Source organism: Salvelinus alpinus, chromosome 23 (assembly GCF_045679555.1).
Source record: "Salvelinus alpinus chromosome 23, SLU_Salpinus.1, whole genome shotgun sequence".
Classification (NCBI taxonomy): Eukaryota; Metazoa; Chordata; class Actinopteri; order Salmoniformes; family Salmonidae; genus Salvelinus; species Salvelinus alpinus.
The window spans coordinates 4126603-4143942 of NC_092108.1; the positions used below are offsets into that span (position 1 = coordinate 4126603).

Sequence of the window (17340 nt, forward strand, 5' to 3'; positions counted from 1 at the left end):
CGAAGATAAGTGAGTCGTAACCCCTGACCCCTGAGCGAAGAGAAGTGAGTCTTAACCCCTGACCCCTGAGCGAAGATAAGTGAGTCGTAACCCCTGACCCCTGAGCGAAGAGAAGTGAGTCTTAACCCCTGACCCCTGAGCGAAGAGAAGTGAGTCGTAACCCCTGACCCCTGACCCCTGAGTCGTAATAGCCCTCCTAACCCTAAAGTTCACTGTCTTCTTCATATCATTGAAATCATTCATGTAGTCAGACAGCCTTCATGTTTCTGTATGTTCAGTGCTGTTGAGATATGTTATCCCAGCCCTAGACTTCTACACGGTACCAAGCTAGAGGATCCCTAGACAATCAATGCTTTATATGGACCATAACAATTGTCATAGATTTATCTCTCTCTCTCTCTCTCCCGCTCCCCTCTTCTCTCTCCCCGCCCTCCTCTCTCTCCCCTCTCCCTTCCTCTCTCTCCCCCCTCTCCCCTCCCCCTTATCTCTCCCGCTCCCCTCTTCTCCCTCTCCCCCTTCTCTCTCCCCCTCTTCCTCTCTCCCCTCCTCCCTCTCACCCCTTTCCTCCTCTCTCTCCCCTCTCTCTCCCCCCTCTCCCCTTCCCCTTATCTCTCCCCCTCTCCCTCCCCCCTTCTCTCTCCCCCTCTTCCTCTCTCCCCTCCTCTCTCTCCCCTGCCCTCCGCTCTCTCTCCCCTCTGCCCTCTCTCTCTCCCCTCCTCCCTCTCACCCCTTTCCTCCTCTTTCTCCCCTCCTCTGTCTCTCTCTCTCTCTCTCCCCTCCCCCTTCTCCCCTCCACCCTCTCTCTCTCCCCTCCTCCCTCGCCCCCTCTCCTCCTCTCTCTCCCCGCGTCTCTCTCCCCTCTCTCTCTCCCCTCCGCCCTCTCTCTCTCTTCCCTCTCTCTCTCCCCTCCTCCCACTCCCCCCTCTCCTCCTCTCTCTCTCCTCCTCACTCTCCCCTCCCCCCCTTCTCCCCCCCTCTCCTCCCCTCTCCCCCCCCCCTCTCCCTCTCCCTCCTCTCTCTCCAGACTGAAGGACCTGGGGCTAGAACAGTTCTCCCTATCGATGCTCTTCACACGTATCTTCATCCCCACCTCCTTCCTCCTGGTGTGTATCCTCCACCTTCACTACTTCCACGACCGCTTCCTGCTGCTCACTGATCTGAAGGCTGTGGCCCAAAAACAGGACAGCACCATCTACAGGTGAGACTGGGTGACTGACTGTGTTAGCCCGCTGAGCTAACGTTTAGGACTAGGTGTCAATACAGGGAGAGCCCACTGAGCTCTTAATGTGGGGGAGCTAACACGAGTTACAGCTGCATTTCCAGATGAGCTGTGTTTGTGACTGGGGTTCGAACCCCGGTACGTCTCTAGACTGTGTTAACCCACTGAGCTGAAGTCTAGGTGTTTGTGACTGGGGTTCCAACCCCGGTACGTCTCTAGACTGTGTTAACCCACTGAGCTGAAGTCTAGGTGTTTGTGACTGGGGTTCGAACCCCGGTACGTCTCTAGACTGTGTTAACCCACTGAGCTGAAGTCTAGGTGTTTGTGACTGGGGTTCGAACCCCGGTACGTCTCTAGACTGCGTTAACCCACTGAGCTGAAGTCTAGGTGTTTGTGACTGGGGTTCGAACCCCGGTACGTCTCTAGACTGCGTTAACCCACTGAGCTGAAGTCTAGGTGTTTGTGACTGGGGTTCCAACCCCGGTACGTCTCTAGACTGTGTTAACCCACTGAGCTGAAGTCTAGGTGTTTGTGACTGGGGTTCGAACCCCGGTACGTCTCTAGACGGTGTTAACCCACTGAGCTGAAGTCTAGGTGTTTGTGACTGGGGTTCCAACCCCGGTACGTCTCTAGACTGTGTTAACCCACTGAGCTGAAGTCTAGGTGTTTGTGACTGGGGTTCCAACCCCGGTACGTCTCTAGACTGTGTTAACCCACTGAGCTGAAGTCTAGGTGTTTGTGACTGGGGTTCGAACCCCGGTACGTCTCTAGACTGTGTTAACCCACTGAGCTGAAGTCTAGGTGTTTGTGACTGGGGTTCGAACCCCGGTACGTCTCTAGACGGCGTTAACCCACTGAGCTGAAGTCTAGGTGTTTGTGACTGGGGTTCGAACCCCGGTACGTCTCTAGACTGCGTTAACCCACTGAGCTGAAGTCTAGGTGTTTGTGACTGGGGTTCGAACCCCGGTACGTCTCTAGACTGTGTTAACCCACTGAGCTGAAGTCTAGGTGTTTGTGTGAGAGAGCTAGCAGCTTTGCTTTCCTGTTCAATGTTTCTGATGGACTGACCGGCGATCTTTCAACGCATCAGACTAGAGTTTGGATTGGCTGGATGGGGTTTTATCATGTATCTACCTCATGTACTTTGTTCCCTCCAGCGTATAAGACCTACAGAGAAATGCTGGAGATACAGTGGTCTGTGTTAATGTCTTGTCTTCATGTTCTAGTAGCCTCCTTCATGTTCCCACTTGCTTTTCATCCTATTCTCTTTAATCTACTGCCATCTGTCATCTCTCCTCCTCTGCCATCTCTCCATTCCTACCTCTCCTCACACAGTCATGCTAAAGTCAATGGTCGCGTGTATCTGATCATGAATAGGTAGGTACCTGCTTGCCTTTCATCCATCCTGTCGCATCCATCCACCACCGTTTGACTTCCCTCCCTCTTCTTCACTCATGCTCTCCTTTGGTCAACTCTTCTCCCTCCACCTCTCCACCTCCTCTCCATCTCTCCTCTCTCATCTACCTCTCTACCTCCTCTCCATCTCTCCACCTCCTCTCTCCACCTCTCATCCTCCTCTCTCCACCTCTCCTCTCTCATCCACCTCTCTACCTCCTCTCCATCTCTCCTCTCTCAACCACCTCTCCACATCCTCTCCACCTCCTCTCTCCATCTCCTCTCTCCATCTCTCCTCTCTCATCTACCTCTCCACCTCCTCTCCATCTCTCCTCTCTCATCCACCTCTCCACCTCTTCTCATCCACCTCTCCACATCCTCTCTACCTCCTCTCTCCACCTCTCCACATCCTCTCTACCTCCTCTATCCACCTCTCCACCTCTCCACCTCCTCTCTCCACTCTCCATCTCATCTCTCCACCTCTCCACATCCTCTCCACCTCTCCTCTCATCCTCTATACCTCTGGTCCTCCGGTCCTCCAAGCATCTAAACACGCCTGTCTTTCCCTGCTCGGGTACCTAACTTCCCTGTGAAACTTGCTCCTACAGTTCTGTCCGTTTGGTTTAATGGTAAACCAATATCTGATGACTGTATGGGGGTTTGCTTCGACAGGTCATGTTAGAAACGTATGTGAAAACATCTGTTCTATTTTGGTTTCTGCCTCTTTCTGTCTCTTTGGATTTTTTGGACCAATTTGATTTGTGGACACTTCTTCTTGATGCCCACAACACCCTCTTCTCTATAGCGAACTTCTCGGCCAGTTTATCCTCAGTAAAAGTCTCTTCTTTCAAGCATGTCCTGACTTAGTATTAAAAGACAGCACCTTTCCTCTTTAGAACCAATCCCCTCCACTCTTCTCCTAGTTCCTGTGGTAGCAACTTAGAACCCTATCGGTCGCTAACCTACACTGTGTCACTCAATCTACTTTTGTTGTGTATCTCCTTCTCTCTGTGTTGATCTCTCTCTCTCTCTCTCTCTCTCTCTCTCTCTCTCTCTCTCTCTCTCTCTCTCTCTCTCTCTCTCTCTCTCTCTCTCTCTCTCTCTCTCTCTCTCTCTCTCTCTCTCTCTCTCTGTTAATCGCTCTCTCTCTCTCTCTCTCTCTCTCTCTCTCTCTCTCTCTCTCTCTCTCTCTCTCTCTCTCTCTCTCTCTCTCTCTCTCTCTCTCTCTCTCTCTCTCTCTCTCTCTCTCTCTCTCTCTCTCTCTCTCTCTCTCGTTAATCGTTCTCTCTCTCTTGTGTTAATCGTTCTCTCTCTGTGTTGATCGCTCTCTTTATTGATCTCTCTCTCTATTCCATTCCAAAGGGCTTTATTGGCATGGGAAACATATCTTTCCATTGCCAAATCAAGTGAAATAAATAATAAACAAAAGTGATTTAGAACAATATAAAATTAACATTAAACATTACACAGAAGATCCAATGGAATATAGACATTTCAAATGTCATATTATGTCTATATACAGTGTTGTAACGATGTACACATGGTTAAAGTACAAAGGGAAAATCAACATAAATATGGGTTGTATTTACAATGGTGTTTGTTCTTCACTGGTTGCCCTTTTCTTGTGGCAACAGGTCACAAATCTTGCTGCTGTGATGTCACACTGTGGTATTTCACCCAGTAGATATGGGAGTTTATCAAAATCGGGTTTGTTTTCTAATTGTTTGTGGATCTGTGTAATCTGAGGGAAATATGTGTCTCTAATATGGTCATACATTGGGCAGGAGGTTAGGAAGTGCAGCTCAGTTTCCACCTCAGATTGGCGCCTCAAGCTGCATCCCTGTCTCCCCACGGAAAGAAATGTGTGTGTTTTTTGACAATTTTAACCGCACACTTGTTGTTTGTGTTCATGATTTTATAGGGTCGTATGTTTTTCCCCCAACACCAATTTCCATCAATTTGTATAGCAGACCCTCATGCCTAATTGAAAACAAAAGCTTTTTTGAAATCAACAAACATGAGAAGACTTTTGTTTTGGTTTGTTTATTTGTCAATTAGGGTGTGCAGGGTGAACATGTGGCCTGTAGTACACTAATTTGGTAAAAAGACAATTGGACATTTGCTCAGTACATTGTTTTCATTGAGGAAATGTACGAGTCTGCTGTTAATGATAATGCAGAGGATTTTCCCAAGGTTGCTGTTGACACATATCCAACGGTAATTATTGGGGACAAATGTTCTCCACTTTTGTGGATTGGGGTGATCAGTCCTTGATTCCAAATATTGGTGAAGATGCCAGAGCTAAGGATGATGTTAAAGAGTTTAAGTATAGCCAATTGGAATTTGTGGTCTGTATATTTGATCATTTCATTGAGGACACCATCAACACCACAGTTCGTTTTGGGTTGGAGGGGTTTGTATTTTGTCCTGTTGTCTGAAGAAAGCGAAACAGTTCTGTCTGGTGCAGACACACAAAACAGAAAACAACTACCCACAAAACACAGACGGAAAAAAGGCTACCTAACGAAAGACAGCTGTCCCTGATTGAGAACCACACTCAGCCAAAAACATAGAAATATAACACATAGAATGCCCACCCTAATCACACCCAAAATAGAGACTAAAACCCTCTCTATGGCCAGGGTGTGACACCTGTAGCTCACTCAATGTAATCAGAGAAATGAGTGGGTTCTAGTTGTCTTTAATAGTTGATTCTAGGATTTGTATTGGATCATCTCCATTTTGGATTCACTACTTCCACGACCGCTTCCACTCTTCGTGTGGTTGTTCGTTTAGTGTTTTACAATTTTCCCAGAAGGGGTTATATTCTATGGATTCTTCAGTTACATTGAGCTGATTTCTGACGTGCTGTTCCTTCCTTTTCCGTAGTGTATTTCTGTATTGTTTTAGTGATTCACCATAGTGAAGATGTAGACTCTCTGGGTCTCTGTGTTTTTGGTTGGACAGGATTCTCAATTTCTCTCTTAGGTTTTTTGCATTCTTCATCAAACCATTTTTTACATTGTTGTTCACTTTCTTAGGTTGTCTGCTTGACATGTTTAGATATGATAGGGAAGCTGAGAGGTCAAATATACTTAGGTTTTCTCCTGCCAAGTTTAGTCCTTCACTATTACAGTGAAACGTTTTGTCCAGGAAGTTGTCTAAAAGGGTTTGAATTTGTTGTTGCCTAATGGTTTTTTGGTAGGTTTCCACACTACTTTCCTTCCATCTATAGCATTTCTTAATATTATTCAGTTCCTTTGGCTTTGATGCCTCATGATTGAGTGTTGCTCTGTTCAAGTAGACTGTGATTTTGCTGTGGTCTGATAGGGGTGTCAGTGGGCTGACTGTGAACGCTCTGAGAGACTCTGGGTTGAGGTCAGTGATAAAGTAGTCTACAGTACTACTGCCAAGAGATTAGCTATAGTTGTATCTACTGTAGGAGTCTCCTTGAAGCCTACCATTGACTATGTACAGATCCAGCGTGTGACAAAGCTGCACGAGTTGTGACCCGTTTTTGTTGGTTATGTTGTCGTAGTTGTGCCTAGGGGGGCATATGGGGGAGGGAATGCTGTCACCTGCAGGCAGGTGTTTGTCCCCCTGTGTGCTGAGGGTGTCAGGTTCTTGTCCAGTTCTGGCATTTAGGTCGCCACAGACTAATACATGTCCCTGGGCCTGGAAATTATTGATTTCCCCCTCCAGGATGGAGAAGCTGTCTTCATTAAAGTCTCTCTCTCTCTCTCTCTCTCTCTCTCTCTCTCTCTCTCTCTCTCTCTCTCTCTCTCTCTCTCTCTCTCTCTCTCTCTCTCTCTCTCTCTCTCTCTCTCTCTCTCTCTCTCTCTCTCTCTCTCTGTCTCCCGTGTTAATAATTTTCTCTCTGTGTTGATCTCTCTCTCTCTCTTACTCATTCTCTCCTGTGTTAATAGTTATCTCTCTCTCGCTCTCTCTCTCTCTCTCTCTCTCTCTCTGTCTCCCGTGTTAATAATTTTCTCTCTGTGTGTCTCTCTCTCTCTCTCTCTCCTGTGTTGTTCACTCTCTTGTTGTTGACCTCTCTCTCTCTCTCTCTCCTGTGTTGTTCACTCTCTTGTTGTTGACCTCTCTCTCTCTCTCTCTCTCCTGTGTTGTTCACTCTCTTGTTGACCCCTCTCTCTCTCTGTAACATGTTGTTATCTGAGCAGCATCAAGCAACACATTTCCTCTCCACAGAGCAAGTAAGTCTAAACCCAACAAGACACGTAATGAAATGCCTCGCCCTGACATGCAGCCATTTCCTGCAAGCCAACCTATAACCTCTGACCTTCAACCTATAACCTCTGACCCATAAAGCCATCTCCCATTGCCTGAGACTCAGTTTTAGGGATTGCATCCCAAATGGCACCCTATTCCCTATAAAGTGTGCTACCTTTGACCTGGGTAGGGTAGTACACTTTATAGGGAATAGGGTGTCGTTTCAATGTGCAGGTGTCCATGCCTCCCTTCCTGTTCCTGAGAATCGGAGGACTTTTATTTTTGAAGAATGCCAGTCAGAGGAATGTGCTTATTGCTTTTCTATTAAACACTCTGCTGCTAGTGGACACCCACGGCTTGGTATGAGGGCCCTTTGGGAAAGAAGTGTTTGTGTGTTTGTTTGTTTCTGTGTAGTGTCGTGTGTGTGTGTGGTTGTGTGTGTGTGTGTGTGTAGTTTCTGTGTTTGTGTGTGTGTGTGTTAGGGTTGGGCGATATTACGACAGCATTGATTGACGATGATTGACAGCCATCGTCGATGTTAACGACATCGTAATGTGACAGATGATGGTTTACCCTATTTGAACTTGACTGGTGCCGAGCAGTGAAGAACAGAGTCTGACAGGACACAGTAGTGAAGAACAGAGTCTGACAGGACACAGCAGTGTAGAACAGAGTCTGACAGGACACAGTAGTGAAGGACAGAGTCTGACAGGACACAGTAGTGAAGAACAGAGTCTGACAGGACACAGTAGTGAAGAACAGAGTCTGACAGGACACAGTAGTGAAGAACAGAGTCTGACAGGACACAGTAGTGAAGAACAGAGTCTCACAGGACACGGTAGTGAAGAACAGAGTCTGACAGGACACAGTAGTGAAGAACAGAGTCTGACAGGACACAGTAGTGAAGACCAGAGTCTGACAGGACACAGTAGTGAAGGACAGAGTCTGACAGGACACAGTAGGGAAGAACATAGTCTGACAGGACACAGTAGTGAAGAACAGAGTCTGACAGGACACAGTAGTGAAGAACAGAGTCTGACAGGACACAGTAGGGAAGAACAGAGTCTGACAGGACACAGTAGTGAAGAACAGAGTCTGACAGGACACAGTAGTGAAGAACAGAGTCTGACAAGACACAGTAGTGAAGAACAGAGTCTGACAGGACACAGTAGTGAAGAACAGAGTCTGACAGGACACAGTAGTGAAGAACAGAGTCTGACAGGACACAGTAGTGGAGAACAGAGTCTGACAGGACACAGTAGTGAAGAACAGAGTCTGACAGGACACAGTAGTGAAGAACAGAGTCTGACAGGACACAGTAGTGAAGAACAGAGTCTGACAGGACACAGTAGAACAGAGTCTGACAGGACACAGTAGTGAAGAACAAGGTCTGACAGGACACAGTAGTGAAGAACAGAGTCTGACAGGACACAGTAGTGTAGAACAGAGTCTGACTGTACACAGTAGTGAAGGACAGAGTCTGCCAGGACACAGTAGTGTAGAACAGAGTCTGACAGGACACAGTAGTGAAGAACAGAGTCTGACAGGACACAGTAGTGAAGAACAGAGTCTGACAGGACACAGTAGTGAAGAACAGAGTCTGACAGGACACAGTAGAACAGAGTCTGACAGGACACAGTAGTGAAGAACAAGGTCTGACAGGACACAGTAGTGAAGAACAGAGTCTGACAGGACACAGTAGTGTAGAACAGAGTCTGACTGTACACAGTAGTGAAGGACAGAGTCTGACAGGACACAGTAGTGAAAGACAGAGTCTGACAGGACACAGTAGTGAAGGACAGAGTCTGACAGGACACAGTAGTGTAGAACAGAGTCTGACTGTACACAGTAGTGAAGGACAGAGTCTGACAGGACACAGTAGTGAAAGACAGAGTCTGACAGGACACAGTAGTGAAGGACAGAGTCTGACAGGACACAGTAGTGAAGAACAGAGTCTGACAGGACACAGTAGTGAAGAACAGAGTCTGACAGGACACAGTAGTGAAGAACAGAGTCTGACAGGACACAGTAGTGAAGGACAGAGTCTGACTGGACACAGTAGTGAAGAACAGAGTCTGACAGGACACAGTAGTGAAGGACAGAGTCTGACAGTACACAGTAGTGAAGAACAGAGTCTCACAGGACACAGTAGGGAAGAACAGAGTCTGACAGGACACAGTAGTGAAGAACAGAGTCTGACAGGACACAGTAGTGTAGAACAGAGTCTGACAGGACACAGTAGGGAAGAACAGAGTCTGACAGGACACAGTAGTGAAGAACAGAGTCTGACAGGACACAGTAGTGAAGGACAGAGTCTGACAGGACACAGTAGTGAAGAACAGAGTCTGACAGGACACAGTAGTGAAGAACAGAGTCTGACAGGACACAGTAGTGAAGAACAGAGTCTGACAGGACACAGTAGTGAAGGACAGAGTCTGACAGGACACAGTAGGGAAGAACAGAGTCTGACAGGACACAGTAGTGAAGAACAGAGTCTGACAGGACACAGTAGTGAAGAACAGAGTCTGACAGGACACAGTAGTGAAGAACAGAGTCTGACAGGACACAGTAGGGAAGAACAGAGTCTGACAGGACACAGTAGTGAAGAACAGAGTCTGACAGGACACAGTAGTGAAGAACAGAGTCTGACAGGACACAGTAGTGAAGAACAGAGTCTGACAGGACACAGTAGAACAGAGTCTGACAGGACACAGTAGTGAAGAACAAGGTCTGACAGGACACAGTAGTGAAGAACAGAGTCTGACAGGACACAGTAGTGTAGAACAGAGTCTGACTGTACACAGTAGTGAAGGACAGAGTCTGCCAGGACACAGTAGTGTAGAACAGAGTCTGACAGGACACAGTAGTGAAGAACAGAGTCTGACAGGACACAGTAGTGAAGAACAGAGTCTGACAGGACACAGTAGTGAAGAACAGAGTCTGACAGGACACAGTAGAACAGAGTCTGACAGGACACAGTAGTGAAGAACAAGGTCTGACAGGACACAGTAGTGAAGAACAGAGTCTGACAGGACACAGTAGTGTAGAACAGAGTCTGACTGTACACAGTAGTGAAGGACAGAGTCTGACAGGACACAGTAGTGAAAGACAGAGTCTGACAGGACACAGTAGTGAAGGACAGAGTCTGACAGGACACAGTAGTGTAGAACAGAGTCTGACTGTACACAGTAGTGAAGGACAGAGTCTGACAGGACACAGTAGTGAAAGACAGAGTCTGACAGGACACAGTAGTGAAGGACAGAGTCTGACAGGACACAGTAGTGAAAAACAGAGTCTGACAGGACACAGTAGTGAAGAACAGAGTCTGACAGGACACAGTAGTGAAGAACAGAGTCTGACAGGACACAGTAGTGAAGGACAGAGTCTGACTGGACACAGTAGTGAAGAACAGAGTCTGACAGGACACAGTAGTGAAGGACAGAGTCTGACAGTACACAGTAGTGAAGAACAGAGTCTCACAGGACACAGTAGGGAAGAACAGAGTCTGACAGGACACAGTAGTGAAGAACAGAGTCTGACAGGACACAGTAGTGTAGAACAGAGTCTGACAGGACACAGTAGGGAAGAACAGAGTCTGACAGGACACAGTAGTGAAGAACAGAGTCTGACAGGACACAGTAGTGAAGGACAGAGTCTGACAGGACACAGTAGTGAAGAACAGAGTCTGACAGGACACAGTAGTGAAGAACAGAGTCTGACAGGACACAGTAGTGAAGAACAGAGTCTGACAGGACACAGTAGTGAAGGACAGAGTCTGACAGGACACAGTAGGGAAGAACAGAGTCTGACAGGACACAGTAGTGAAGAACAGAGTCTGACAGGACACAGTAGTGAAGAACAGAGTCTGACAGGACACAGTAGTGAAGAACAGAGTCTGACAGGACACAGTAGGGAAGAACAGAGTCTGACAGGACACAGTAGTGAAGAACAGAGTCTGACAGGACACAGTAGTGAAGAACAGAGTCTGACAGGACACAGCAGGACAACAGGATAGCAAACAGGACAGTACACAGCAGGACAGTAAACAGCAGGACAGAAAACAGCAGGACAGTACACAGCAGGACAGTACACAGCAGGACAGTAAACAGCAGGCAGTACACAGCAGGACAGTAAACAGCAGGACAGTAAACAGCAGGACAATACGCAGCAGGACAGTAAACAGCAGGACAGTACGCAGCAGGACAGTAAACAGCAGGACAGTACACAGCAGGACAGTACGCAGCAGGACAGTAAACAGCAGGACAGAAAACAGCAGGACAGTACACAGCAGGACAGTACACAGCAGGACAGAAAACAGCAGGACAGAAAACAGCAGGACAGTACGCAGCAGGACAATACGCAGCAGGACAGTACGCAGCAGGACAATACGCAGCAGGACAGTACGCAGCAGGACAGAAAACAGCAGGACAGTACGCAGCAGGACAGTACGCAGCAGGACAGTGCGCAACAGGACAGTACGCAGCAGGACAGTACGCAGCAGGACAGTACGCAGCAGGACAATACGCAGCAGGACAGTAAACAGCAGGACAGTAAACAGCAGGACAGTAAACAGCAGGACAGTACACAGCAGGACAGAAAACAGCAGGACAGTACACAGCAGGACAGTACACAGCAGGACAGTACGCAGCAGGACAGTACGCAGCAGGACAGTACGCAGCAGGACAGTACGCAGCAGGACAATACGCAGCAGGACAGTAAACAGCAGGACAGTAAACAGCAGGACAGTAAACAGCAGGACAGTACGCAGCAGGACAGTAAACAGCAGGACAGTACGCAGCAGGACAATACGCAGCAGGACAGTACGCAGCAGGACAGTACGCAGCAGGACAGTAAACAGCAGGACAGTACGCAGCAGGACAATACGCAGCAGGACAGTACGCAGCAGGACAGTACGCAGCAGGACAATACGCAGCAGGACAGTACGCAGCAGGAGAAGTACGCAGCAGGACAGTACGCAGCAGGACAGTACGCAGCAGGACAGAAGGAAAGTACACAGAAGGACAGTACACAGCAGGACAAAAGCACAGTACACAGAAGGACAGTACGCAAAAGGACATTCGATTAGTTTAGACTCCAGCCTCAACCTATGAATTTAGACCAGGTATTCCGGGGTACACTGAATGCCGTCGGGGGTACGCCAAATAAAAACATTTGAAAACGTTTTTATTTTGCTTCACATTTTCAAACAGTCCGTTTACATTTTCAAACGGGTCGATACATTTGGTTGAGGTTGTTTTCTCTCCTGAGTCGCCTCGTTTCACTGCCAAAAATAAAATTAAACCATCTAGTGTTCAGCGAAATAACAACACAATGTCAAATACAGGAAGCCTCGTCAAATAATTAACATCCAATCACATTAACCGTTACTCTCTCGCGGGAATTCCCCTAACGGTCCGTATGTTGCCAAACGTAGCTGCTTCTCATGTTGGTATCTGTACTGATGGCGCAAAAGCCATGACAGGGAGACACAGTGGAGGGGTAACGTACGTGCAAGCAGTTGCTCTTGACGCCACTTGGGTACACTGCAGCATCCACCGAGAGGCTCTTGCTGCCAAGGGAATGCCTGACAGCTTGAAAGACGTTTTGGACACGACCGTGACAATGGTTAACTTCGTTAAAGCAAGGCCCCTGAACTCTCGTGTATTGTCTGCATTATGCAATGATATGGGCAGCGACCATGTAACGCTTTTACAACATACAGAAGTGCGCTGGTTATCAAGAGGCAAAGTATTGACACGGTTTTTGAATTGAGAGACGAGCTTAAAGTTTTCTTTACTGACCATAATTTTCACTTGTCTGACCGCTTGCATGATGACGAGTTTCTCACACGACTGGCCTATCTGGGTGATGTATTTTCTCGCCTGAATGATCTGAATCTGGGATTACAGGGACTCTCCACAACTATATTCAATGTCACAAAATTGAGGTTATGAATAAGAAGTTGGAGCTCTTCTCTGTCTGCATTAACAAGGACAACACACAGGTCTTCCATCATTGTATGATTTTTTGTGTGCAAATTAACTCAAGCTTACGGACAATGTCAAATGTGATATAGCGAAGGACCTAAGTGAGCTGGGTGCGCAATTACGCAGGTACTTTCCCGAAACGGATGACACAAACAACTGGATTCGTTATCCCTTTCATGCCCTGCCTCCAGTCCACTTACCGAGCCTCATCAAAATTGCAACAAGCGGTTCTGTGAAAATGTAATTGAATCAGAAGCCACTGCCAGATTTCTGGTTAGGGCTGCGCTCAGAGTTTCTTGCCTTGGAAAATCACGCTGTTAAGACACTGATGCCCTTTGCAACCACGTACCTATGTGAGAGTGGATTCTCGGCCCTCACTAGCATGGAAACTAAATACAGCACAGACTGTGTGTGGAAAATGATTTAAGACTGAGACTCTCTCCAATACAACCCAACATTGCAGAGTTATGTGCATCCTTTAAAGCATACCCTTCTCATTAACCTGTGGTGAGTTATTCACAATTTTCGATGAACAAATAAGGTTTTATATGTAAGACGGTTAAATAAAGAGCAAAATTATTGATTATTATTATATTATTATTTGTGCCCTGGTCCTATAAGAGCTCTTTGTCACTTCTCACGAGCCAGGGTTGTCACAAAAACTCACACTCATTCTTATGTTTAATAAATGTATCGTATAGTGTGTGTGTGGCACGATTACAATGATGAAAAAAAAACCTTTTTTGAGAGTTCGCTGACCCTGGTGCTAGAGGGGGTACAGCTGGAGTGCGCTGACCCTGGTGCTAGAGGGGGTACAGCTGGAGGTTGAGTGTTTGAAATCAGTGTTCCGTCATGATGTAGTCCTATAACCTCACTACGGCAGGACAGCCTGTTCCTCATCAGACAGTCACACACACACACACACACACACACACACACACACACACACACACACACACACACACACACACACACACACACACACACACACACACACACACACACACACACACACACACACACACACACACACACACACACACACACACTTTCTGCCAGGCTTTCTGCCAGGCATTCATACTTTCAGGCTTTCATTTTATTTCCTCATGATTCGTTCAGTTGCATTCTATGTCGCGCTATTGCCCAACTGCAGTTTATTACTTGTTTATTTAAATGTGTTGGGGTTGGCCAATAAGGATGATAGCGTCGTATACTGTATCACTATGTTTAATGGGTACATAATCACGATAGGACGATGGTCGATATCGCCCAACCCTAGTGTGCGTGTGTGTGTGTGTGTGTGTGTGTGTGTGTGTGTGTGTGTGTGTGTGTGTGTGTGTGTGTGTGTGTGTGTGTGTGTGTGTGTGTGTGTGTGTGTGTGTGTGTGTGTGTGTGTGTGTGTGTGTCTGCGTGGGTGTGTGTGTGTGTGTGTGCTTGTGTGTGTGCTTGTGTGTGTGTGTGTGTGTGTGTGTGTGTCTATGTCTCTCATAAATCTAAACACCATCTCCCCAGACTGGTACACCAGGATGGAAGCCTGGCTGACATCACCATGCTCAGCATCTCCTCTGGAGAAGGAGTGATACGAGCAGACGACAAGAAAGAGAAGAAGAAGGAGAAAGAGAAGGAGGGAACCCTGGTGGTGGTGATGGAGGAGAAAGATGGAGGGATGAAGCAGAAAGGAGGACTCCGTCAGTCTATAGACCTGCATCAGTCATTCGGAAAGTCTTTCGAGTTGCATCAATCGTTCCATAAGTCGTTTGAATCCAATGCAGGGTCGGGGGAGAGTGGCCACTGCAGTGTGGGAACTGAGCCAGATCCCTCCACAGAAAACACTACCTCAGGTACACAGAATACCGTCAGGGCGGCAGGTAGACTAGCCGACCGGCAGGTAGACTAGCGGACCGGCAGGTAGACTAGCGGGGAGGCAGGTAGCCTAGCGGGGAGGCAGGTAGGCTAGCGGTGCGGCACGTAGCCTAGCGGGGAGGCAGGTAGGCTAGCGGGGAGGCAGGTAGACTAGCGGGAAGGCAGGTAGACTAGCGGGGTGACAGGTAGACTAGCGTGGCGGCAGGTGGACTAGCGGGGCGGCAGGTGGACTTGCGGGGCGGCAGGTAGACTAGCGGGGAGGCAGGTAGCCTAGCGGGGAGGCAGGTAGGCTAGCGGTGCGGCACGTAGCCTAGCGGGGAGGCAGGTAGGCTAGCGGGGAGGCAGGTAGCCTAGCGGGGAGGCAGGTAGGCTAGCGGTGCGGCACGTAGCCTAGCGGGGAGGCAGGTAGGCTAGCGGGGAGGCAGGTAGGCTAGCGGGGAGGCAGGTAGACTAGCGGGAAGGCAGGTAGACTAGTGGGGCGGCAGGTAGACTAGCGGGGCGGCAGGTAGACTAGCGGGGCGGCAGGTGGACTAGCGGGGCGGCAGGTGGACTAGCGGGGCGGCAGGTAGCCTAGCGGGGTGGCAGGTATCCTAGCGGGGTGGCAGGTAGACTAGCGGGGCGGCAGGTGGACTAGCGGGGCGGCAGGTAGACTAGCGGGGCGGCAGGTAGCCTAGCGGGGTGGCAGGTAGCCTAGCGGGGCGGCAGGTAGACTAGCGGGGCGGCAGGTAGCCTAGCGGGGTGGCAGGTAGACTAGCGGGGCGGCAGGTAGACTAGCGGGGCGGCAGGTAGCCTAGCGGGACGGCAGGTAGCCTAGCGGGAAGGCAGGTAGTCTAGCGGGACGGCAGGTAGCCTAGCGGGCTGGCAGGTAGCCTAGCGGGAAGGCAGGTAGCCTAGCGGGAAGGCAGGTAGACTAGCAGGAAGGCAGGTAGACTAGCGGACCGGCAGGTAGACTAGCGGGAAGGCAGGTAGCCTAGCGGGAAGGCAGGTAGCCTAGCGGGAAGGCAGGTAGCCTAGCGGGAAGGCAGGTAGCCTAGCGGGAAGGCAGGTAGCCTAGCGGGACGGCAGGTAGCCTAGCGGGAATGCAGGTAGACTAGCGGGAAGGCAGGTAGCCTAGCGGGAAGGCAGGTAGCCTAGCGGGAAGGCAGGTAGCCTAGCGTTGAGTTTTGGGCCAGTAACCAAAAGGTTGTTTGTTTGCCGACAAGGTGAAAACTCTCCAAGCACTCTTCGAGGATGTCTTAGGGGGAGTTGGGATATTTAAAAAATCAAATTTCCAATTCACACACTCATATTCATATTAATACACACGTGTGTGAAATATGACAAATATAAGATATACAGAGATTCTAGCACTCTTCCAAAGATATAAAAAATAGTCAAAATAAGTATATATTATTTTGTGTGTGGGAATTTGATTGATTGATTGACTGGCTGACTGATTGACTTGCTGACTAGCTGATTGATTGACTGACTGACTGTTTGGCTGACTGGCTGACTGACTGACTGGCTGACTGATTGACTGACTGATTGACTGGCTGACTGATTGACTGGCTGACTGATTGACTGGATAACTGGCTGACTGATTGACTGGCTGACTGATTGACTGGCTGACTGATTGACTGGATAACTGGCTGACTGATTGACTGGATAACTGGCTGACTGATTGACTGGCTGACTGATTGACTGGATAACTGACTGACTGATTGGATAACTGGTTGACTGATTGACTGACTGACTGACTGACTGATTGGATAACTGGCTGAGTGATTGACTGGCTGACTGGCTGACTGACTGACTGATTGACTGATTGACTGACTGACTGATTGGATAACTGGCTGACTGATTGACTGGCTGACTGACTGACTGACTGATTGACTGACTGATTGGATAACTGGCTGACTGATTGACTGACCTGACTGACTGATTAACTGACTGATTGGATAACTGGTTAACTGATTGACTGACTGACTGGCTGACTGATTGACTGACTGATTGGATAACTGGCTGACTGACTAACTGGCTGACTGGATAACTGGCTGACTGATTGACTGGCTGACTGACTGATTGACTGACTGATTGGATAACTGGCTGACTGATTGACGGAGTGACTGACTGACTGACTGACTAAGTGATTGACTGACTGATTGACCAACTGGCTGACTGACTGGCTGACTGGTTGTCTGACTAGTTGTCTGACTGACTGACTGACTGACTAGCTGACTGATTGACTGACTACTGGTTGACTGACTTATTGACTGACTGATTAACTGGCTGACTGACTTCTGGCTGACTGACTGATATAATTGACTGACTGATTGGCAGACTGACTGAGTGACTGACAGATTGCTTCCTGTCTCGTCCTGTTCCTGTCAGACCTAAAGAATAAGTGGCACCTGGTGGTGGACCGTCTGACTGTGCTGTTCCTCAAGTTCCTGGAATATTTCCACAAGCTGCAGCTCTTCATCTGGTGGCTCCTAGAGATACACATCATCAAGATCGTCTCTTCGTATATCATACTGGTCTCTGTTAAGGAGGTAAGGGCTGGGGTTTTGAGCCCAGCTGCCCTGCTTGCCACAAAACTGTGGCAAGGCTGAGCTACCGCCTAGGCATTACACTAACAATTGAATGACTAGCTACGTATCACCCAAACCA

General features: G+C 48.5%; 1 protein-coding gene across 1 annotated transcript in view; it reads left to right on the plus strand.

Annotated features, from left to right (window-relative positions):
* The window catches only part of LOC139550094 (piezo-type mechanosensitive ion channel component 2), a 224814-nt gene that overhangs the window by 126013 nt on the left and 81461 nt on the right, over nucleotides 1-17340 (plus strand). Inside the window, exons 18-22 of the mRNA XM_071360724.1 lie at nucleotides 1025-1198; nucleotides 2555-2596; nucleotides 6793-6825; nucleotides 14341-14669; nucleotides 17062-17222. Coding sequence (XP_071216825.1) covers nucleotides 1025-1198; nucleotides 2555-2596; nucleotides 6793-6825; nucleotides 14341-14669; nucleotides 17062-17222 — 739 coding nt within the window. The remainder of the gene's footprint in view (nucleotides 1-1024; nucleotides 1199-2554; nucleotides 2597-6792; nucleotides 6826-14340; nucleotides 14670-17061; nucleotides 17223-17340) is intronic.